This window comes from Lissotriton vulgaris, chromosome 12 (assembly GCF_964263255.1).
Source record: "Lissotriton vulgaris chromosome 12, aLisVul1.2, whole genome shotgun sequence".
Taxonomy (NCBI): Eukaryota; Metazoa; Chordata; class Amphibia; order Caudata; family Salamandridae; genus Lissotriton; species Lissotriton vulgaris.
In genome coordinates, this window is record NC_141700.1 from 736,975,684 (window position 1) to 737,001,148 (window position 25,465).

The 25,465-nt window shown below is 43.0% G+C and overlaps 1 protein-coding gene across 1 annotated transcript in view; it reads left to right on the forward strand.

Moving 5' to 3' along the window:
* Positions 1–25,465, forward strand: part of LOC147678454 (extracellular calcium-sensing receptor-like) — a 110,311-nt gene that overhangs the window by 8,224 nt on the left and 76,622 nt on the right. The window contains exons 3-4 of the mRNA XM_086945637.1: positions 11,198–12,037; positions 13,151–13,369. Coding sequence (XP_086801763.1) covers positions 11,198–12,037; positions 13,151–13,369 — 1,059 coding nt within the window. The remainder of the gene's footprint in view (positions 1–11,197; positions 12,038–13,150; positions 13,370–25,465) is intronic.

Here is a 25,465-nt window from a genome sequence, read left to right on the forward strand (position 1 = left end):
GGTTCTTTGATAAGCGGACAGGGAGGTTTGTGTTCAGTGTACAGAGTGCTACAAGTATAGCACCCTGAGGGCAATTCCGGATGTTTCAAGAGGTCACAGCCCCCCACTAGTGGGCAGACTACTGAATTAGCCAGTGTACCACTCGGGAGGAGGTAGTCCCAGTTAGCTTTAGGGAGCAGATTAAGGTTACCCTAGGGGTAAGGAGATGGTGCCCAAAGACCAAAAGCCTGCCAATACTTCTAAGTACAGGCAGTTGTTTGCCCTGAATGGGCAATGGGTGGACACTCTGAGAGATACAGGAGACATCGGGACCACCTTCTAGTGTAAGCTGATGTCCCCATAGCAGGTCCTCCCAAACACATTCCACCAAGTCATAGTCACCGACAATCCTGAGAGCCCTATACCAATGGCTCTGGTTCTCTTTGAGTGGGGGCGGCCGTCAGGTTCTCGAAAAGTCGCTGTGAGCCCTGCCATGTCTGTAGATTGCCTGTTGGGCAATGGAATGGAGCACACTACCTGGAGGGAGGTAGAGCTCGTGTCACACTTCAAGATGTTGGAATTGCCTGAATGTGTCTATATGACCACAGGCTCCATGGCTACTCAGGAAGGGAGTCAAAGGGCATCTGGAGCCTGGGATAATGGCAAGGCAGCTCCCAAGAAGGAGAGGGGCAAGGTGTGTCAGAAACCAGCCCCTGGAGTTCCCGCTGTCGAGGTTGACTGAGCACCTGAGGAGAAGGCCCCCAAGCCAATCGGGGAAGACATTGCCTCCCTGTGGTACTTGCCTGAGTTTGCTGGTTAGCAAGTTGAATGTTTGGCCCCCCAGGGAGTAATTCTGAGGAGTGCAGAAAGAGTTCCCCACTCTGGAGGGCTAGAGGCGAGAAGCTGAGGCACAGGCAGCAAGTGACACCTCGGAAGATCACCTGATCGATTGGGGAAACAACCTCCTATATAGTAAGCCTAAGGCTCCTGGATCTGGGACAGCCCATGTGATTGTGGTCTCCCAGTGTTACAGGACCTTACTATTGGCTTTGGCTCATTACATACCCCTGGCAGGACATCTGGGACAAGACAAAACATTTGCAAGGCTTGTTGCCCACTTCTTTTGGCCCCAGATGACAACTGTCTCAGATGAATTCTTTAGGTGCTGTCCCACCTGCCTGGCCAGTGGGATGTCAGGGAGAAAGCTCAAGGCTCCTCTAACCCCATTAACTGTTGTTGGCTCTCCCTTTGAGAGGTTACGTATTGACATTGTTGGACCCTTGGACTCCAAGCACTTATTAGACAACAAGTTTGTCCTGGTCTTGGTGGACCATCCCACTCACTACCCAGAAGCAATCCCTCTGAGGCTGGTGACTGTACCCGCGGTGGCCAGGTGCCCTGATCGGGATTTTTACCCATATAGGGTTCCTCAAAGAAGTAGTATCTGACAAAGGTCCTAACCTCATGTCTGAGTACATGAAATCCATGTGGGATAAGTTTGGGGAAACTTACAAGTTCTCTGTACCCTGTAACCCCCAAACCAATGGTCTTGTGAAGAGATTCAACAAGACCTTGAAAGGCATGATAATGGGCGTACCTGAACTCATGAGGTGTAAGAGGGACGCTCTCTATCATGCCTTCTCTTTGCCTACAAAGAGGCATCACAAAATGGAGTGGGATTTAGCCCCTTTGAACTCCACCATGGCCACCCAGTCAGGGGACCTTTTTAACTTGTGAGAGAGGGGTGGGAGCAAACACCTAGGACACCTTTTCAGGATGTGGTCAGCTTCATGCTGGCCCTCTACAACCAGATGCATCACGCCTAGAAAAAGGCAAAAAGTAGCCTTGAGGCTGGTCAAGAGGATATGAAGCTCTGGTATGACCAGAAGGACACTCTGGTGGAGTTTTAACCTGGCAAGAAAGTGGGGGTCGTGGAGCCAGAGTGCTCAGAGATCACTGGACAGGCCCATATGAGGTGAAGGAGCATAAGAGGGAGTCAATCTACCTGAAGACATCAAGACCCCTAGGAACTCCTTAAGGGTGGTCCACATGAACCACCTCAAACCACACTTCAAGAGGTCCAAAATGAGCATGCCCCTGGTTATGGGTGAGGAAGTGGAGGAGGAGAGTGAGCCTCTCCCTTTCCTTCTGTTTACCATTGAACATGATTGCTCAGTGGAAGGTGTCAAGCTCTCCCTGATACTAAGCCCGGAACAGCAGAGTGACTGTCACCAGACCTCTGGGCTCACACACCTGACCGTCAATGATATTGATACTTGAGACAGTCTACTTGTTGAGAGCAAAATTTGCAGGTTGTCAAATAAGGAGGAAGTCTCAAAGATGCTGGTGTTAGGGGGTGATTGAGGCTCCAGCAGTACCTGGTTCAGCCCTGTGGTGCTGGTAGGCAAGGCTACCCCACCGGGAACCACTTCAGAACTTATATTATGTGTGGACTACTAGAGTCTCAACTCTGTTGCAAATGCTGACACACAGCCCATCCCCCAAGATGATGAGCTTATCAACAGGCTGGGCACTGTCAAGTTCTTCTGTACTTTTGATTTGACATCAAGATATTGGAAGATCGCTCTAACTAAGGTGGCAAGAGAGACGTCTGCATTCTCGCTGCAGAAGGCTGCTTACAGTTTCAGGTGATGTCCTTTGGTTTGAAGAATGCCCATGTCACTTTTCAGAGGTTGGTCAACTGGGTTGTAGCTGGGAAGGAGGCATTCTATGCTGCCAACCTGTACAACATCGCTGTCTACTGCTCCAGCTGGGAGGAACACCTGTACTACCTCCATGAGGGGCTTCAGGACCTGCAGCAGATGGGCCTGACTATCAAGGCCAGTAAGTGCCAGATAGGGTAGGGCTCTGTTGTTTACCTGGGCCACATGGTGGGCGGGGGTAATATGTGGCCCCTTCAGGCTAAGATTGAGACTTTCATGGCCTGGCAACCCCCTAAAACACAGACAGAAGTAAGGTTCTTTCTGGGCCTCACAGGATACTATAGGAGATTTGTAAAGGGATATGGCACCATTTTGGCCCCCTTAACAGAGCTGACCTCTAAGAAGCAGCCCAAACAGGTGATCTGGACAGAGGCCTGCCAGAACGTGTTTGATACCCTCAAGGATGCCATTTGTACAGCACCGATACTCCAGACTCCTCACTTTCCAAGGTGTTCATAGTGGAGACAGATTCTTCAAAGCATGGTATAGGCCGGTCTTAGCACAATTGACTGGGGAGGGCCTAGCCCAAGAGCTAGCCTCCATTATCGGGAGGCTACTTTCATGGGGCAGAGGTCGAGTGTGATTGAAAGAGAGGTCTTTGCTATGGTCTGGGCACCTAAGAAGATAAGACCCTACTGTTTGGCACTCCCTTCTGGGTTCAGACAGACCACATACCCCTCAGATGGCTCATGCAAATGAGGGATGAAAATCCAAAATTGTTGAGCTGGTCCATCTCCCTACAAGGAATAGATTTTATGGTGGGACACCATCCTGGGTCAGATTACATCAATGCTGTTAGTCTATCCAGGTTCTACCACCTTATTGAAGAGAACACACAAGGGGTTGGTTAATTCTCCCTACTTTTAGCTGGGTGGGACATATGTTAGACCTGTGAGTCTTAGTTTGGTCTTCTCCACCTACGTGTTGCCATCCTCCTCTATTTTTTTTTACTTCATTTTTGTTGGCTATAGGACTCTGAGCACTTTACAACTGCCAACCAGTGCTAAAGTGCATGTGCTCTTTACTCTAAACCCTAAACATGATAATATTGGCTCATACCCGATAGGCATATTTAATTGGCCTTTACATCCCTAGTAAACTGCACTACATGTATCCAAGGCCTGTAAATTAAATGCTAACAGAGGGCCTGTAGCACTGGTTGTGCCACCCACACAAGTGGCCTTTTAAACATGGCTGAGGCCTACCATTGCATGTACAGTTTTAAACTATCATTTTGACCTGGCAAGATAAACCTTTTTCCAGGCCCAAACCCTCCTTTTTAATGCATAAAAGTCCCCTCTAGGGTAGGCTTTTGACAGCCTAGATGGCAGGGTGCAATGTATTCAAAGCACAAGACGTACCTTTAAGTTTGACATGTCCTGATGATGAAAAACTCCTAAATCCCTTTTTCACTTCTGCAAGGCCTATGTCTCCCCTAGGATAACATTGGGATTACGTCTTACATTTTATAAGAGTGATTTCCAAATGGGAAGATATACTGCATCAAGTTTGGTGTCTATGGAATCCTAATCTCAAATCCTAATTTATGGCGAGGTCAGATTTTAAATTAAACTCTGAAAATTTAACTTTTATAAAGTTGTCATTTTCTTGCCTCAGCCATTTGGCACCTGACTGACTGTACTTGGAAGTTGGGCTTTTTGCATTCCTCCTAGACAACCACGTTCAATCTGATCATAGGTCTGTCTCAATGGGCCATCTCTGGCTGGATAGGAGTGGAGGGGCTGGGCACGGCATCACTTACATCTTAATAGGCTGGGTATTGTCCCCAGACAGAGGGCTGCATACCCCTGTAGTTAGTCTGGAGCCAGGGCACGGGAGACATGGTATCTATGCACTTCAAAGGGATGTCTATTGAAGTCTCCTACACTTCAAAGTCACCAGTGGGTATAAAGACTGGACTTCAGACACCACCACTCTAGTACACCTTTGGACATGTGGATACTCTGCCATGAAAAAGGACTGCTGTGCTGCTGAAGGACTGCATTTTTGTTGGCTTCACTCTGCTGGACTCATGCTTCGCCATGCTGATTGCTGCATGCTGCCCACTTGCCTGCTTGGGAAGGACTGGACCTGCATCTCTTAAACCCAGAACCCAAAGTGACTCCAATGGCTAGTTAGCTGGCCTCATGATCTGAAGTCTCAGGGACATAACAGGGTTCCAACCCCTGCAACTGGACTCTGCAGTTTGTGAGTCTACCCTGTTGAGTGGTGCCACCCCAGTCTTGGACTCTTGGAAGTGGGGGTAAGATGATTGCCAGTGGAACCAACACATCTTTTCTGCTGAGCATCGGATCCCGAGCAGAACAGACACTTCTCCTTGGCTGAGCGTCACATCCCTGAACAGAACCAAAGCACTGCATGCTGCTATGTGGATTGGACCAATCACAAAAGACTCGCATCACCACTAAAACGCGGATTATGGGACCGATACTGTGTGACGTTTTCCCCAGCGCAGGTCCTCGCATCGATGTAACTGAAACTCCTCATTGTAACTTCTCCACTCATCTGGATCGACACATTGTCATGGATGTGCATTGCATCCCCGGCAACGGACTTTGCATCACAAGCTCCATCGACAGGACATCGACAAACAGGACCTCGCACAACAGCCTCGTTGTATAACTTGGAACCGACGCATCGCCTTGGCTGCGCGACCCATTTTTGACGAGGATCTACACAACCTCCCGCAACCATGGTTTAAGGTACTCTGTTAAGCGGGCCGAACTGGGTACCTGTAGTGACAAGCGCTCCATCGCAGTTGGCCTGAACTTGTGACTTTGTCCCGATCTAGTGCGACCAGATCTCCCCATAGCGCTCTGTGCTGCTATTTCTCAATATAAACTTTAAAATTCAATAACTCCAGTTCTACTCATTGGATTTTTGTCGCTTTAGTCTTGTTCTATTTAATAAGTTGAGCTCTATTTTTCAAACTTAGTGTGGGCTCCTGTTTGTGTGGTGTTTTCACTGTATTGCTATTTGACGTGTTGTACAAATACTTTGCATATTGCCCCTAAGTTCAGCCTGAGTTCTTTGTGCCAAGCTACAAGAAGGTGAGCACAGGTAAATTCTGGATTTGCCAGTACCTTACCCTGATTAGGATTGTGGTTGCTGCTTGACAAGGGCTCGTACCCCAGTCAACTAGTAATCCAGGGGCATATTACCAAGGCAGGCGAAATGAATTTTTGCCGCTTTTGCAGCCATTTTCGGCCGCAAAGCGGCGATAATTTAATCGCCCTATTAGCAAGCTGTCGCTAACATCAGTTAGCGACAGCTTTTAGGTGATAGCGAGCGGTTTGGGGCCCGCTTTGCATGTCAGCGATATTGATATCGCTAATGACATGCAAAGTGGGCGTACCCAACCTGTTAGCGAATGAAAGCAGTCGCTAACATGGCTATCGCCTATTATCAACGCAGGCGTAGCGATTAAAAAATTTGCGCTAAGCGCGAATATCGCTGAAAACTAACGCCTGCTCAGATCACTTCTTAACCTGTATATCCAATGGGAGTTGGATATGCAGGTTAAGACCCTATTGGTGTTAATGCCTGAATATCGCTGGATTAACAGCGATATTCACACATTTCGCCGCTATCCCCAGATATTTTATCGCATTGGAGATAAACGTAGCACGTTATCTCTGCGATAAAATCCGGCGATGCGCGGCGATAAAAAAAATGTCGCTAAGCTTATTTAAATATCGCTAGTTGTTGATAATATGCCCCCCAATTTCTAACAAATTCCAAATCTCAAATGTTACATTATTCAGCAATTCTGCTCTCACAAATAGCCTGCTGAACGAAAAGGAACTGCCCTAATTTCTCATCAATGTGGGTACAAGTTCTTTCCCATTTCAATGGCACTCCTAACATAGTTTATCAAAGACTTGAAGTCCATATTCGACCTCCACGATACCTTTCTGACCGCAGTTATCAAAAAGACATGTCAATGTAAAAAATGATGCTAACAACCAGTGAGAGGGGGCTTCTGTACAAATTAAATCAAGTGACCCCCTGGTGAAAAAATACATTAGTCGATTGTACAATTCTTCAACTACCTTTTTGTCATTCACTTCTTTTGGACTCGCAGTTATGAAAAATGCATTTCTAATCATCTTCATTGAAAACAATAAATTCCTTACTCCCTATCAGTCCAAATCCTGAACAGACTCTAGCCCTGAAACGTACCCTTAAAAATACATTAATACATTCTCTTTATATTGCACAAAGATGACACTTGACTCCTTATGCTTCTCGCCCACTCAGAGTACTTTGATTGAATTGATAGTTGGAGGTTCCCTTCAATCTTGGAAACTGGCAGGGGGTTCAAGTAGGGGTGAGCGTAACTCACTTAGGGGCATATTATCAACTACTAGCGATATTTATCGCTAAATAAGCTTAGCGACATTTTTTTTATCGCCGCGCATCACAAGATTTTATCGCAGCGATAATGTGCTATTAGCAACGATTATCTCCAATGCGATAAAATATCCGGGGATAATGGCAAAATGTGTGAGTATCGCTGGTAATCCAGCGATATTCAGGCATTAACGCCAATAGGGGATTAACCTGAATATCCAACTCCCATTGGATATACAGGTTAAGAAGTGGTGTGAGCAGGCATTAGTTTTCAGCGATATTCGCGCTTACCGTGAATTTTTGAATCGCTACGCCTGCGTTGATAATAGGCGATAGCGATGTTAGCGACTGCTTTCAGTCGCTAACAGGTTGGGTACATCCACTTTGCATGTCATTAGCGATAAATATTGCTGACAAGCACAGCGGGCCCCCAACCGCTCGCTATCACCTAAAAGCTGTCGCTAACTGATGTTAGCGACAGCTTGGTAATAGGGCAATGAAATTATCGCTGCTTTGCGGCCGAAAACGGCAGCAGAAGCGGCAATAATTTCATTGAATTACAGTACAGTGTAATTACGTTGAATTACTTAAGTATTCTGGAAGATAACACATAATTACTGTCAGAAGAGTGATTCTGTGTTCAGCATTATTTCTTCGTGCAAAAATACCCCATTGTGCCAAAATTGACACATGGATGCATTTTGCACAAAGAATTAGCGCTAAATGATAGATAACATGAATAGCGAGCACATGCAGCTGCTCCTGCTTGCTAATTGTGCTATTGAGGATCGAATTTCCCCAGCTTACTCCATGCATTGAGCACTATTTTCTTAGTTTGAATTTCAGTCTCTCATATAAAATGGACAAGAGGATCAATTTTGCGCTAAGAAACAATGCTAAATGATGCAGACCATGAATAGCAATCATGAGTGGCCACTGGTGCTTGCTACATGTGTTCTTGCAGTAGGATTTATCTCCCCTAAATTACGCGAGCAGGAGTAAAGAAATAAGTATCAGTAATTCAACTTCAGAGAGTAAGACAGAATTACCAAAATTACTCTGATTATTTCTGCAGAATCGAAATTCCACCCAGGCATAGTTTCAAAGGGTTCTCAAATAGTAGATCTCATTTAAAAAAAAATGTTTAGCGATTAAGCAGAAGAAATCCTTTGAGATAGGTATAGGGCGTTCTAAGTCCTGTAAAGTGCACTGTTGTCATATTACTGTTGTCATATTACACCTATGTGGGCAGCTATTTATAATATTTACTGAGACATGGTCCACCACAGGTTCCATATTTTTGTGGGCATCCCTTCCCCAAGTACACCCTTTCTTCCACAGCAGCCCAGATATCTAGGGCCCGATTCACAGAACTAACTTAAGACAAAATCCTAAACTTACTACTTTTGGTATTCACAGAAATTAGGATTTTGTCTTAAGTTTGTCTTAAGACAGACTTAAGACAGACTTAAGACAGACTTAAGTTAGGATGTTGTCTTAAGTCTGTCTTAAGACAAACTTAAAACAAAATCCTAACTTCTGTGAATACCAAAAGTAGTAAGTTTAGGATTTTGTCTTAAATTAGTTCTGTGAATCGGGCCCTGATTGTTCTAGTCCAATCGAATACATCTGGGGTGGCCGGAGCTCTCCACAATCTGCCTATTTCGCTTTATCAAGCATCAGGCCTAGCTCAGCTAGCCTCCCTCTTCCCAATTTCCATCCCATCCCAACATTATTCTTAGTAATGCCATTTTAGGTACAACTGTCAGGGTTGTCCTAATCACTCAGGCCAACGCTGGACAAATTCGAGACCAGTATACATGGACGACACAGCTTTCCCATACCATATAAATGAAGGAACCCAAATCATCCCCACATTGTGTGCAGGTTGAGTTAGGGCTTCTTCCTATTGTGTGCATTATATATTTGAAGTGAATATGTCAGTATCACCAATTTCCTGGCATCTATTTTTGCCTCCGCCCAAACTTTTTTGTTCTAGCATCAATTTAGACTCCAAAGGGTTGAAGTCTGGTACGTCCTGTAGGTGCTCATTTGAAGCTTCAAGTGCAAGCCTGATCTGAAGATATCAGAAAAATTGACAAACTATGTTTGTGTTTGGCTGAATGTTTTGACACTTGAGGCCTTCTAAACCTCCCCCACCCTGGCTGTCCCTATGGTGTTCCACTCAGAAAATCCATGCAACCTCTGCAGCCATTTCCTGTGCCAAAGGGAGGTTTCTTTAGTGCTCCACCAATGCCAATTCATCTCTCTGAGCGGAGCGCCCAGTACCAGAATTCAAGAGCAATTCTGGTAACCATGGACAACTCTCTGGTACTCTGTAGCTATATAGTTGTGACAGGTAATAATGGAGACATTTTAGAATGCTTTTATGGTTGTATATTATATACCGAATAAAGCTTGATTGACTTGACAGGAGAAGTGGAACTCCCGCAACCACAACCTCCAGCCATGTTGTGGACCCTGCCCTGCTTATAAACAGCCATTCTTTAATTACCAGCAGTTGGGCAGATGGCTAGTTCTGCCTAATATTGGCCAAACTTCAAACCCCATCATACCTTGACTCTATGTAGTTATTAAAAACTACATCTCTAACGCAAAAGAAGAAGGTAGCTCTTTAACGGGGATCCAGGATTTTAGCCACGTATTGAATAATAGTTCAGGTCTGCTACCTTTAAGACCCCGAACAAGCACATTCTGCTAGAGCGGCCCACCTCATCCTCAGCTCTATGTTGCAGGCTAATTTTGGTTTGGAGTTGCTTGACTTTTTTATGGAAGTGTAATGACTTCCTACTTTACCGTAGAAACATGTCTTTCAATGCTAGGGTTTGGTCAGCCAAATTTTGCAGATCCTGCCGTAGGAGGCCCATTATGATGTCGGGCGGATTGCCCCCGCCAGGCTGGCGGTAGCCACAGCCAGCCTGAAGGGGCAATCCGCCCGACATCCACACTAGTTCCCCCCCGCCATATTAGTATGGCGGGGGGACCTTGGCGGACGGAAAGACCGTCCGCCGCTTTTCCGCCCAGGTCGCCTTGTGGCCGGGGCGGAAAAGGAATAATATGGTAGCGGGGTATATCAGACACCGCCAGCCATATTATGATGGTTGTTGTTAGGTGCCTTTCTGCGGCACATGCGGTCTTCACTCTGGGGGCCCCCTGCGGGCCCCCAGAGTGAAGTATAGGTGGGGGGTGCACACGGGGGGTACCTGTGGCACCCCTCTTCATTTGCATTGACAAAGCGCCAGGCACCGCGCGGTGCCTGCCGCTTTAATGCAAATGCTGAAATGCATTTTTAGCATTGTGGCGGGCGGTGCAGAGAGCACCACCCATCACAATGCTAAAAATGCAGGATGTGCCTGCCACTGTGGCGGGCACATCCTAATACCCCCCACGGGACCCCCGCCCTTATGGCGGGCGGTCCCGATTTCCGACAGGATGGCGGGCGGACAAAGTCCGCCCGTCATCCTAATGACCCCCATAATGTTCAAATGTAAAATGTACAATTGCATGTTTAGTATGATGTATGATGATTGCATCTCCAAACATCTGTCCATGCTGTATGATACAAGTCTAAATAAAAATATATTTTTTTTTAAATGGTGGTCTATGTCTGTTAATTCTTTCAGAGGTCCTTCATACTCTTTAGAGGGGTCACTGGTATAGGGGCTTCCACCAATGGCAGAAAATCTCCAAATAAGCTTTTCCATGAATTTGAAAAAAACTGGAATTCAGCTACCTCAGAAAGCACTGTGTCGAGTAGCAGTGATGGCAGCATGTGCATTTTCTGACTTCAATCTCATAACAATGCATTTACTCAATAAATCATTTTGAGTCAATATATAATTTTACTCAATAAGTAAATAGATCCAATTCTACATTAGGACCTGCAACAAACCTCTGCATTTTGGATGTCAGCTTTGTGTCTTTCCATATTGTCAACAAATGAAAATAAATCCAAAATGGCCATCTTTGATCTGTGAACCCCAATGAGGGAATACACGATATGTGTAATTAATTCATAGTGCATTCAGTTATGCACATGCGATGTTACATCAAGACTCATGGTCAGTCAGAAGATAATTGAACCTCTTCCTTTTTTCTAGGTATGTTACTTTTCATCCAGTCCTCTGCTAAAGGACAAGTTGCAGTTTCCATCATTCCTACGCACTGTACCTTCTGATGATGTCCAAGCAATGGGGATTGCTAGGCTGGTAGTGCACTTTGGCTGGACCTGGGTGGGTCTGCTTTCTTCAGATAATGACTTGGGTGATATTGGATCATCTATTGTGAAGGAAGAGTTTCAGAAGCATGGAGTCTGCGTTGCCTTTCATGAGATCATCCCATTGGTGACAACAGCTCTTAAAGTCAATGCCATTGTTGAAGCAGTCAAGAGGTCCTCAGCCAATGTCATTATTGTCTACTCTAATGAACCGTATAGAAATCCAGTAATAACTGCACTTTCAAGAGAGAATCTAACTGGAAAGGTTTGGATCCCCATTTCTATAGGGTCCATCTTGCTCAAGTATAACACACAAGAGGTAGAAGACATGCTAAATGGTGCCCTTGGGTTTGAAATGCAGGAGAGGTGGATTCCTGATTTGAAAGAGTTTCTTCTTAAAGTTCACCCTTCCTCACCGCTAAATAATATGTTTGCTAATTATTTATGGCAAGAGGCTTTTGGGTGCCAATGGCCACGACATGACACTAGCATGAACCAGTCAGATGGAAATCTAAAGATGAAAGCATTTTGTTCGGGTGCTGAGGACCTGAGAACATTCAAGAACCCTTCATTTGACAACCCAACTGCGAGAATCAACTATAATGTATATAATGCTGTTTACATGGTGGCTAATGCACTTGAAGACATTAGGTCTTGTAAACCAGGGCAAGGACCTTTCTTCAACAATTCCTGTGCTGACCTATGGACCATGACACCATGGCAGGTGAGAAGTGCTGATAGGTTGAAAAGCATTATAACAGCCAAATCTCTCAGAGCACTGTTTTTCCCATTTAATTGTGTGTAATACATAACATTCTGTGGACCACAGCCTTGTGTCTTAGTGGAAGACATTTTTTTAAGATAAAAGCCATAACACCTTCATGTTGCTGGAAATATGAAGGTTCCAGCCTTCACCAAAAGGGACAGAGGGATATAGAAGATATGTAGAGGGAAATTCAGCTGAGGGAGAAGGAAATAATAATAATAATAATAATAATAATAATAATAATAATAATAATAATAATAATAATAATACCAGCATTTGTAAAGTGCACAGCTACATCTGAAGAGGTGTCCCCGTGCTGGGGGCCATCGGGAAGGGCTAACCTGCTGCCGGCACCAGGGAACGAACCGTGAACTCCACCCAGTGGAGAAGTGTGGCTCACTGGTTAGAGGAGGCAGACCCGGACGCTGAGATCAGACCCAGGACCAGGGTTCAATTCCCGACGCGGCAGGGTCTTGAGCCCAAAATGTCCACGGACTCTGTAATTCTCGCTTCGGTGCCTACTCGAATCACAGGTTCACACTCTGCAACTCTGGGCAATAGCTTGCTTAATCTCCACTATGGCCCCCCGCCGCGGGATGCCTGGCTTTCACCTTGTGGATACCCAGTAGGGGATATCTCACAGGGAGAAACCAGGACGGGTTCCCAATGCAAAGCGCTTTGAGACCTGGCGGTGATATTGCGCTATATAAAAATCCATCCATCCATACACCCAGGCCTAGTTTCAAAGGGTTCTCAATTAGTACTTCTCATTCTTAAAAAAAAAATCATTTTTCCTAGGTTTTATTTAAGAAGATAAATAGCAAACAATGCAACAAGCTTAGAAACATTGCAGCTCACTCCCTGAAATATTTAGCGATTAAGCAGAAGAAATCCTTTGAGATAGGTATAGGGCATTCTAAGTCCTGTAAAGGGCCTTAGGTCGAATTGGTGTGAGATATCAAAGAATATATGTAAACTGATTTAGAGATTGTAGAGACGTAGCACTCAAAAAGAACGTTTTTGCTATTTTCCTTCTAATGCTTGCAATCCCTTTTTATTGCTTTTCGCCAGGTCCACTATTACATGAAGAAGGTACGCTTCCGGAACAAGATTGGAGATGACATAGCCTTCGACGGCAGCAGTGACTTTTACAATATCATCAACCTGCAGAAACATCCAAACATCACTATTAAGAGAGTGATCGTTGGCACCTTTGATCCAAAGGCACCCCAAGGGGAGCAATTCAATTTTTATCACAACATCATATACTGGAATCTGCTCAAAACAGAGGTAGGAAGTAAGGGGAAAGCCAGATAGGGTAAAATTTCCAATATTAAATGGATCTATTCTATTTTAGCTGGCTAAACAGCATGCCCTTGAATAGGAGACCTGGATTAGAGCTGATGAACTGGGATGGTCATACCATATCCAGGTTGCATACCTTCTACAGTGCTGGAAATTGATGACAGCAGACGTTCTGCTATGAACTGATAAAGAGACAGGGAATCCTACCTTAACATGTGTTAACAGTGATGTGGCAGTGATATATCTGCTGATAAATTAATAGCAATCATCTTGACTTCATTGCAATCAATGGCATGCAACTCTTCCTATAAATCTGTTCAGGGGCATATTGTTTACCAAGGAGTTATCTATGTCCCTGTTCATGAGCACCCCATTCTTATTTAGCAGTATTAAATTCATAGGCCCATGCAACAATCAAATCCTAAATTTGGACCAACATACCAAGGAATGCATGTTCTTTGACATTGTATTTTATTGACATGTAAGACCTATAATATATTTGCTCTCTTAACTTAGTGTAAACATATCAATTCTCAGTTTATCCATAACAAAATAATCTTTCTGTAACACAAACTAATCTGGGGGTATCTGGTTCATAGACTAACTCAGCTTAAACCATTCCATGCGAAACCACAGCCCAACAACGTCAATCATCCAGATACGTTGGATTTGAGAGAGGTCCCAAAGATGGATTACTTTTTTAGACTTATACCCACAACAGCATCTCCCACAACACCATCCTAGAAACTGATGATTAAAAGTTGAAATTACTATTCCTCAACTCCTGAGTTCCTCTTGCATCCGTTACTTATTTCAATAGACAACTCTATCTTGCTTGTTTGACAGTCTTAACCTAGTGTGTGCTTTTGACCCTTTCCTGGATCAAGAGTCACTCCCAGCCACTGCTCAACAAAAGATGCTTCCTGCTCCAGTCACTTCATAGAAACTTCTAGGGGACATCCGCAATGCCCAGTTAGGCAAAGCTACAGGCACCAACATAATTCTGAGCAAGATCTTAAAGCTATCAGCAATGAGGTTGCTCCCCTTTTCCAGCAATTAATTGATGATATCTTGTCGGGTGCAACAATATCTCCGTTTTTGGACTCTGCTCAAATCATGTGTTTTCTTAAAAGGGGCAAACTACTCCTACAATTGAACTCATACCCTCCAATTTTTCTCCCAGGCTCAGACTGTAAAATATATGCTTGTCTTTTATCATCAAGAATTAATAAAATAATTATGAAGCTAGTAACTCCTTCAGAACATGGAATCCTTCCTGGTCAGGACATTATGAGACATACAAGCGTAGATGTCTTGCTGATGGATAGGACAGAGGAAGGGCAACACTCATTTTCCTTCTTGTCTCTCAATGTTGTGAAGACATTCTACCATATGGAGTGGCCATTCCTCTGGGTGTCATGAAGTGGTTTGGGGCCCCAGTGCATTAATAATCATCAATGACCACCCATTACCCATATTTAACATCACCCATGGCACTCGGCAAGGATGTCCTCTGTCTGGCAGTTCATGCATTATAGTTGAACCTTTTAGTCGCCTCTTGTCTGAAAGACCAGATATTCCTCAGTGACCTTTCCCGGAGGTGAAACTGAAATACTGGCACATGCTGGTGATGTGTAATTACAACCCTAGCTATGCCATCAATTGAAGGTTCTTATTCTTCTTTCACTAAGGTTTCTGGTTGTAAATTAAGTAAAGGCAAAAGTTAAACTTGGACCATATTGTTAGGTTATGTTGATTTGTATAGTGCACTAATCGCCCGAGAGTGTATCTAGGTTTTTGGGCAAAGTGTGTAGGTGTGTGGTCCCAAGGTGCTTATATGAAGAACCAGATCTTCAGCTTCTTGCAGAACTAAATACTTGAGGAGGTGGCTCTCATGTGCTGAGGGAGGTCACTCCATGCCTTGGGTGCGAAGTAGGAGAATAAGCAACCTCCAGTTTTGCTTTTTGGGATGAGGGGTGTGTGTGCATGTGAGAGTGAGGCAGAGCATAGGTATTTAGTAGGTTAGTGAAACTGTATGCGGCTGTTCAGGTATTCTGGTCCTGTGTTGAGTAGGGCTTTGTATGTGTGCGTGAGAAGTTTGAATTGGCTGCACTTTTGAGTGGGTAGCCACTGAAGCTTACTGTTGTGCGGTATCATCTGGGTGCAGCGTGGGAAGTTGAATATCAGTCTTGAGGCTGCATTTTGGATGGCCTGGAATCTGTGTAGGAGTTGTTTGGAGATTTCAACATACAGAGTGTTGCCATAGTCTAGCCTGCTGGTGATGAGAGCTTGTGTGATGGTTCATCTGGCCTTCTTGAAGAAATCAAAAAACCTTCTTAGGGGTCCCACAGATACTTGGTCCTTTTAAACCAACAAAGAAGGAATTGGCACAGAAGCTGAAATATAAAAGAACATCTTTATTAACCTCAAATGAGTGAGACTATGTCACACAGGAGCCTTAGCAACTGAATGAGGCAGTCTGAGGAGTACAGAAAACAGTAGCCGTATATATGCTTAGGGTTACATACTCAGCATAAGACCAAGGGGCAGTCCTGGCTCATGTAAGCATGCAAAATGACTAATATGGGTATAAAAGATCTGCTTGCCCAACAAAGTGGGAGGAGAGTTACTTCCCCATACAGTAGCAAAAATAGCCTGACTGTTATACTAGAGAAGTAGGTGCATTCTACTAGCTAGGCCTTTCTGGGCATGTGTGAAGGTGAAAGATGCTGAATATAGTTTGTCTCTAGGCAGATTTCAAGAGCAGTTAACAGAAAGGTAAGACAGAGCACATGGCGAGCACATGGCAAACAAAATGGCTGCCAGAAATACAAAATGACTTTCACAAAGCGGATAAGATAACTTCTAAATTCAGGATGGCTTCTGCTAATGCTAACCCATTGCTGCCAATTTACAACAGACGACCGTTTTAGCATTAACTGAAGACATTCCTATGATTCAGTAGGAACATAGAAAATATATGCACATTAATTTTTCATAAATTTATCAATATGTTAATTCATTGCTAGGTGGGCATTTTCCATTCTAAACATTTCATTAAACGAATATATGTGAGCTATAAGCAGGAATACAAAGGGAACGGAGCATCAGGTCATAATTAACATACAGATTGCAGGAGAGAGTAATGACCACTATTACAAACAGAATTATCATCTTTCTAGTCCTAAGCAAAAGCAAACCCTAAAACCATCTAGTAAAAATTTTCAGGGCTCCTATGCATTTCAGTGACTATTCATTTTAAAATAGCTAACAGGACATCTCTAATAAAAACAATTTCCAATTGACTGTTACATTTTTATGAGGGCTAGAACATCAATTTAATACATTCAAGGAAAGGGCAAAGTTACATTTTTCAATTGCTCAGAATAATTTTTTCCGTGCATAATAAATATGACTAATGCAAATATTAAAGCTACTAAACAGACTATTACAAAAACAATCCTGGCTCCAAGGGACCAGGAGGACCACACAGAGCCATAGGGATTAGGACGAAGAGCTGCAAAGGGCTGCTCCTCCTCAAAAATGGGACGACTAAAGGGTTACATTATTGACAAGAAAAATAAGTCCTTGGGGCAATTGAAACTGCTGTACAACCAACCAGAGGGGAGTCTTCTCCCTGTGTCCATTTAAGCCTCACAGGCAGGCTCTTGTTGTTTCCACGGTGGAGCTGCACAACTCGCAACTCAAAAATCACAGTCCAGTTTCAAGGAAAAAGTGTCTTCTTTCAGGATAGGGCAGTCACCCAACAGGCAAATGCTCTTAGCGATTCTGTCCAGTGTCTCAGGCAGTGCACCAGTTTTCTTCACATCAATCTAACAGGCATCAGAGACACAGCACCTGTACCCTAATCTCAAGTCCTTCCCTAACTCCTGTATTGCTCTGCTGGCACACTGCTCATTCGTTGGGGCCACACATTTGCATCCAGTGTACCCAGGTATCTCTGGACCAACAAACAAAGGAGCAAACTTGCATTCACTTTGGGACCAGAATTCAGAGGCCTGATGCTAGGATCTCTGAAGCAACCCTTGTTTCAAAAGGGGTCACCTCAAGCAAAGCCTACTCGCCATTCTGGTCGGTCTGTGACTCTCAGCTGGGCATGATCCACGATTTCTCCTTTCTGATTTGTGACCCCTTCTTTCGCTCAAGACAGTGGCAGGGGTACACATTAGATCACAGGGCTTCCGCCTTCACTGAGGTCCTAGTTGCCAGCAATGCTTGTGCTGGTTACCTTCACTTTGGCTTCAAGCTGGACTGGTGCTGACGCTGACTCCCCAGGCTGAATCTGATGTCCGGCCCCTCTGGCAATGGTTGTAAAGCAGCAAATATCTATTGGTGGACAGAACAAAAGGTCTTTAGACAAGGCACAGAAACAGTCTATTAACAGAGAATATAGTCAGAATTATTCCTAGTCTTGGGACGTCCCATATATTAGCAAGGCACCTAAGAACAACTTTCATCTATCTATGAGAGAGTAAAAAAAAACAGCCTGGACCTATTGGCAGGTATAAAAGGAACTCTTTGGGGAACTAACAAGATTAATACATGACCCAATCCCAAGCAGTCAAGGAAGTGTGTATTCATTTACTAAACTCAGAGGAAAAGAGAAAAACAACACAGACATACTCTAAATCCTTACATTGGTGTATTCCTGTGTGCTAATCTGAAAACCCTAAAAATAAAAGTAAATGTTCTACACTTTGCTCATGAACGTTACATTATTTGTACAGGACTATAGACACTTCTAAAAAGATTCTTCTTAATAAAAGCACCCACATACCTACATTGTACGCTTAGGACCATGCTCTCATGTTATAGGAGCAGCAGGAAAATCTAAAACTACTAATTTAACAGGTTTTCTTATCTATAAAACAACATTTCCTTCAAAATATTTTTTTTTTTTGGCTAAGGATCACATGGGCATCTTCCCTACGTTCTGCTTTTCATGATCCAAACTATGCAACATCAGCTCTAATAAGGACTGTCAGTTTATTTACACAGACTAGCTAATAAAAAAACTAGCAATGCCCTTGCAAAACTATGTAGCATGGAATAACATACAATAATGGTGTTATCACCTAAGACTTGTAGAACACAACTACCCACATCTAATTCCCCTTAAAGATCAATCCAGCAATCTAGACTACTGATCCTGTCATAATTTCATCAAACAGGATGGGCAGTAATAAAACATATATTTATTCAATTTATTAATGCTAACAATGTTTAAAACAGTATTACTGAATAGCCAATTAAATGTCTCATTGCTATTTCACAGACAGTTTAGACAGGCTAAAAAAAATTGAGAAAAGGAGAGAGCAACATACATATTACCTAGCCTTAATTTGTAGAGGAGCTAGCCTCCTTCTCCCATTTTGACAGTAGGAAACCTGAAACAGGTTTCAATTCTGTCAACACTATCAACCCCTATTTGTAGCAATTGGGCATAAACAAAGTTATAAGAGGTACATAGCACATTTGAGGATGTAAAGAATATGAATACCCAGACCCCAATCCTTTTAACAAATGTAACATAAGGGCAAAATGAATTCAAACTAAATCCCATTAGCTCAGCCCTAGTAAGCACCAAACTAAAAGCATTAGTGCTGTATATATGGCCAAGCTCACATATACAATTGTATTGTGGTATATTCATATGAGTGCATAAAACTTGCCTTTTTCCGCCCCAAAAAAAAGGTAAAACTTCTCTTTTTTTTCCTGTCCTCTTTCAAAAAATATCAGAGGTCAAAATGTCAACGCAGACCTTGCTCTGGGAGCCTGGCCAGGCTTCTAAATATATATCTGACATTTAACTCTTCCCAGCTGTCCTATTCTGTATTCAAGGGTGTCCATGCGGCTGTCCCAATTCGCCTAGAGACAGAACGCTTGAAAGCACTTATCCCCCTGTTTGTAGTTAAAAGAATAACTTCTGCTGGTTTTTTTATAAATTTTTTTCAATTATAAGCAGTGTGCAATATACTTGTCTAATAATATTGCAGTCAGCTATTTGTATTATACCTAAATGTATGCATTTACTGAAGCCTAAGGCACTTTAAAAGCTACTCTAAATGGAAAAAATGCTGTTTAAATAGTGACATTTACCTAATTTCGACTTTGATATTTGGGGCACTTAAAAATGAATATTCTATAATTTCTTTGCATAATATTCATTATCAGAATGTGTTAGGGTTTGTGCACAGCAAAGAGCTTGTCCCCTCTCATTACAGTAGTAGCCTCCTTGATAGCTCTGCTTTGCACTACACTGTGTTATGGGTACACTGTCTCAGCCCCTAGATACTCTTTGTATACTGTTAGGAATACTGGAGTTTGCTTTATTAGGCATTAGTATTGTTTTGTCATGAATGCTGGAGTTTGCTTTTACCAAGGCTTCCTACTTGTCTATCTTTCCTTTGCCACATGCTATTTCCTCCTGTGTTCTTCTCTTCATTTACATAATAACTGAAGCGCTGCACGTCTTCCAAGAACAATGTGCAGCACATAGGAAACACACCCAGTACTGTCTATAAAAGGCAGCCCTGAGTGCCACCCGATGCTTGTGCTCGTTTTTCACCCGCTTACCTGAGATCCGATCCTCCGCTTCCCGCCTGGTGTTCGGCGCTGGCTCTCCTCTGCGGACCTCACTCTTCCCCGGAACTGCATCGGCTTCAGGAGCACAGCCGGTAGCGCTCCCTTCTTCCTGTTTCCGGCGCATCTTGATCCTGGCCCCTCTCCTGCCCTGCTGGAACGATCTGCAAAATAGGAAAAGGACAAAGGTTAGACTGAGCATGAACCCCCCGCTCAACAAGTAAGTGTGTAATCATTTATACTCTTCAAGGCCATTCTTGACTACGGCCCAGGGATTTGCACGGACATAGTTTTCAGGTATTTCTTTAAGGAACTTTGTGAATCGAACATTGATTTGCACGCAGTGCATTGTGGAACTTTGTGAATCGAACATTGTTTTGCAAGCAGTTCATTGAGGAACATTGTGCATCGAACTGTGGAACTGGTAACTGCAAGGCATGCAGTTAAACAAAGACTTGCACTAAGTACATTACTGTATTTTGATTTAAGAGTACAGTATACGTTTTATCCAGAAACAGATGGACAAAACTGAACGACTGAACCAGGAGCGCAGCCGGTAGCGCTCCCTTCTTCCTGTTTCCGGCGCATCTTGATCCCGGCCCCTCTCCTGTCCTTCTGGAACGATCTGCAAAATAGGAAAAGGACAAAGGTTAGACTGAGCATGAACCCCCCCGCTCAACAAGTAAGTGTGTAATCATGTATACTCTTCAAGGCCATTCATGACTGCGGCCCAAGGATTTGTACGGACATAGTTTTCAGGTATTTCTTTAAGGAACTTTGTGAATCGAACATTGATTTGCACGCAGTTCATTGAGGAACATTGTGCATCGAACTGTGGAACTGGTAACTGCAAGGCATGCAGTTAAACAAAGACTTGCACTACGTACATTACTGTATTTTGACTTAAGTGTACAGTATACGTTTTATGAAGATTCTGGGCATAAGTTAAAGTGAGTTGGTGAATGCAAACATCCAGTATTCAGTTAGTTTATTGTTTAAGCATGACACTTGTAATCCTGACAGCGGTATCTTTTCTGTCTCTTTAGAAACCCTCACGCTAGTAGAGTGGCACATCACATTAAACAGAAACAGCCCAGCCTGGAAGCCAGAGACCAGGAATCGAGAGGTATTTAGTAGAGTAAGAGTCTAGTGGCTCAAGGGAAAGTTAGGTACAAGGTTAGGGATAGGATGTACTTATCTTTTTTTTGTTTATCTTTCATTAGGCACGAGTTTCACGAGTAGTCCGACTGAGCTACAGTTTACAGCAATTCAGCTGCAGTGGAGAATACAAGAGCAGTGTTGTCTCTCTTTTTCTTATTTTATCCACTTCCCCCTTCCCTGGAGCTTCTGGTTCTTTGCACATTGTGTACAACTAGTGTGCTGGAGCAAGCAGTTTCAGGGTGGGTACGGACTGTCTTCAGACTCCACCAGAACTGTCAGGATACTCAGGTGAGCCGGGTTGTGACAGAATGTTCATTACATAGCCCAGGAGTTAGAAATTGAAAATAATTATATATGCCTTTATAAAAATGAGTTTTTTACGCCTGCGCAGAGTGAAATTCCATATGCAAATGTCCTCATTATGCAGTACAGCACAACTTAAATTTAATTTTAATGCTAGAAGGTCACAGTATGAGTATTAAGCTTTATAAATATAAAAAAACGAATTTAAAAGCACTTATTTTTTTTAAATATTTTTTCATAATTAATAAAACATTTTTTTAAATAAAACCATTATTTTGATAATTCCACATGAAAAGCAAGCTGCATCCTTTGCCTATCATATTTAGACGCATTCATTCACAAGCCTAAGCACAGAAGCCTAACTTAAAACATGACAAATTTTTGCGCCACTTTTTTAAAAGGACAGTCATTATTTAGCATCAGAACCACGAATATGCTTATAAAAAAAGCTTTAAGAAAGGAAATCCTTAATTGAAATGTTTTCCTGGTATCTAAAATAATGAACCTAATTTTTGTAACTTTTTAAAACAGCAGTCTGAAATGCAGGATTTTACCCCGTGTTTAACTGACAAAGTCCTGGCTGAGCCAACATTCCTTTTTCTCCGTGGCCTACAATCAAAACAACAGCTGTTGCTAAGGGGCAGTAAAAACACAGCTGATGAAAGCTTTTTTTTTCAGTGTTGAAACATAAGCACAGTGACTGTCTATTTAAAACTGAGGCCTTTCAAAACATGCTCTATAATATGTGTTTTAGTTCAGCAAAATCCAATTTATTCAGATGATGTGTTTGCCTGTTAATATCTAATACAATGTATCTAAGAAAAATGCTGTGTTTATTTATTGCAAAACACACAATTTCGTTTTTGAGGCCTATTTTATTCCTATTGAATGTGAATTCAAATTTTATCTTTTAAGCATTAGCAGTTTGTACATGTGCATTGTTGCTTACTCTATAAATTAAATAGTAACATATAATTATTTAGCATATCATATGGTTCATTTCTGGATTTTTATTTAATTTTTATTAATTAAATGACATTTAATTAATGAAATGACATTTTGCATAACAGACTGATGACAACAAGAAAAAACACAAACACACCCATTAAGCTAATTTTAGACATACAGAAGGGGTCAAACACTCAGGACACATAATACAGCGCACTTAATAGCCATTATTTCATAAATAGTGCAATCGCAATTTACTTACAGAAGTATCACTAATGTGAAACCACAAACAACATAGACATTTAAACACACATTTAACTCACAGATCAACACTTAAGACAGAAACAAAGGACAACCCACAGACTGTACTTGAACCAAACCATTTGTAAATACTAGTTGTAAGTCATATTTAGAAGAAGCGCTTCTCAATAGTATTCCAACAGACAGCAAAAAAAAACAGCCCAACAAACTTTTATTTCCAAGAAGCCAAAATACACTCAATTCACTAGCTTTGGCTGGCAGAACACCAAAAAATCGCTCTGCATATCTCCTTTTATAAATGTGCGCAGAAAAAGGATCCCGGTTTATATTCTGATCATATTTAAATTCCATGGGGATACAAAATCACCAAGGAAGAAATAGGTTTTTATACCTAAACCTATCTAGCTGTTCCCTCAAGGGAGCCGGCTAATTTAATTCACTTCTCACTATGGTACCTCCAAAAAGCAACACATTCTTTGATGTGTGCTTGAAACAGGCATGCCAAAAATATTGCAGAATATGCAAATATTATATAATCAAAATAGCGCTTAAGGTACTCTTCGTACGTTGCGCCGTTCAAACAAAGTCAAACAGAGAAAAATCTTCTCATTACCTGCCTACACAAATTGCAATTCGTATATCTACCCCAAACAAATCCAAAGTTGGCCAACACAAATTCCAAAATTCCAAAGCCACAGTAAGCATTACTAAACTACCTTACCAATAAGTATGGGCGGAAAATCCGTTTCGCTCGCGGATTTTGCGGATTTTCGGTAAATTCGCAATCCGCGAGATTCGCGAATCTCCCGCAAAATCCGCAAATCCGCGAGCAGCGGATTTTATGGCTTGCTCGCACTGTTCGCGTGAGTTCGCGGCTTCTTAGTACAACTTCGCGCCCCGCGAATAAGCGCTAAATTGCAGAAATACGATCTTAGCAAAACTGAAACTACTTACCAGGTTCAAAAGTTCAGGCTCATCATTAGTAGCCATTTCCTGTAGTGCTTCCTGAGGGGCCCCTCCAGAGTTCAGTTGCCTACTTGCAACTATTATGTGACCCTGCTCTGAACCTCAGAATAGTTACACATATGCCACAAAGGTCCTGAATTACAGCTAAGGGAGACAAGCAGGAGCCAGGCTGGAAGTTCAAATCCATTAATCAGCCCCTAATTCATTATTGTCAGTTGGGGCAGGGCAGGTGTTGTAACTAATTTTGCAACAATGAAAGCACTTAGCAAGTGCAAAAGATCACTATTCAGGAAGCACTAAGGAAGCAGGTGCCAGCTAAAAAAATATTCTGTGACACATTAATCAGCCCCAAATTAATTCAGGTCACTTGAGGCAGGGAAGGTGTGCTTTGCTTTGCCACAATAATGTACACTGGACAACCAGAGGGTGCTGTGATGAAACAGAGGGTGGCATGGGTGGGCCAGAGGGTGGCATGAGTAGTCAGAGAGTGGCAGTGGTGACAGAGAGTGGCAGTGATGAAGAAGAGTGTCCCAAACAGGCTGGACACGTAGAAACAACAAGTTTGCAAAACTTGCGACCCGACAGGTAAGTTCGCGTTTGCGAAATTGTACAAAACCATTGCGAACTGGCAGAAACCCGCGCGAACACAAAAAAAAAAAATCCGCAAATTCGCGAGAATTCGCGGATTTTGCGGATTGCGAGTTCGCAAATCCGCAAAATTCGCGAACGCGAGATTCGCAAAATTCGCCCATGCTTACTTACCAATCCAAGGCATTAAACGAACATCAAGTGCCGCAGAACGACTCTTACCAAACAAATGGTTGTCCAAATTCTAACTGCCAAGTTCTGAATGACCTAACTGTCTTTTTTTTTTAGAATACTCACGCAAAAAGGTTCTCAGTCAGGGGTGACATCATGTGGAGGATCAAAATCAGGAGGATCAGAAATATACTGGGCTGCAGAGACAGAGAATCCCCAGAATCTCCGTGCACAGAGTACCTCCTTAGTAGAATTCTGTCCTGTCCTCCTCAGTGGATTTCTGTCTCCTGACAAGATCACTCTTGTCAGGAGACAGAAAATTCTTGGTAACTTCTGCCAATATGGCCTGCACTTTAAGGAGACAGACCGGATCGTCAACATTAGGGCCATAATAGGACACTATGGCCAGTTCCACCCCCCCATCACCACCTGCACCAAAATCCACCTCCCAGATTGATCAGTTAACGTATCCTTAATGGAGCAATCTGAGTTAGATCTAAATAAAATGGCTACTCCTTTGTTATGCACAGTGTGCTCTGAACAGCTAAAACTCTCCACTCATTTATATTTACTAAACATGGCTCTTGCTTCAAGATAGCCAAATGTGTTTCCTGTAAGAGGATAGCCTGTGCAGAGGATTGCTCCAAATATTTCATTATTATCCTCTGTCTTCTGGGGCATCGGAGACCATTAACGTTCCATGACAGGAGCTTTATTTCATTCGATGTCATTCCATACCAGGTTTCCCTTCAACTTTAAACAGGCTAAACGTATATTTCCACTGACAGCTACTGTGAAAAAAAGGACTTTTTAAAAAAAATTCTCCCACTGCAACCCCACCCGTGCTCCCCCTGACACCCTCCCTGACTCCCACCCTCTCTCCCGCCAGTGATCCCACTCGACCCTCTACTCCCATGAGGGCAAGATCACTCCCTCAGATAGCCACTTCTCTGATGAGGTCCACGTTGGAGCGCCGGTCCCACTGATACTTTGTCCTTTTAAACCAACTAAGAAGAAATTGGCACAGAAGCTGAAATATAAAAGAACATCTTTATTAACCTCAAATGAATGAGACTATGT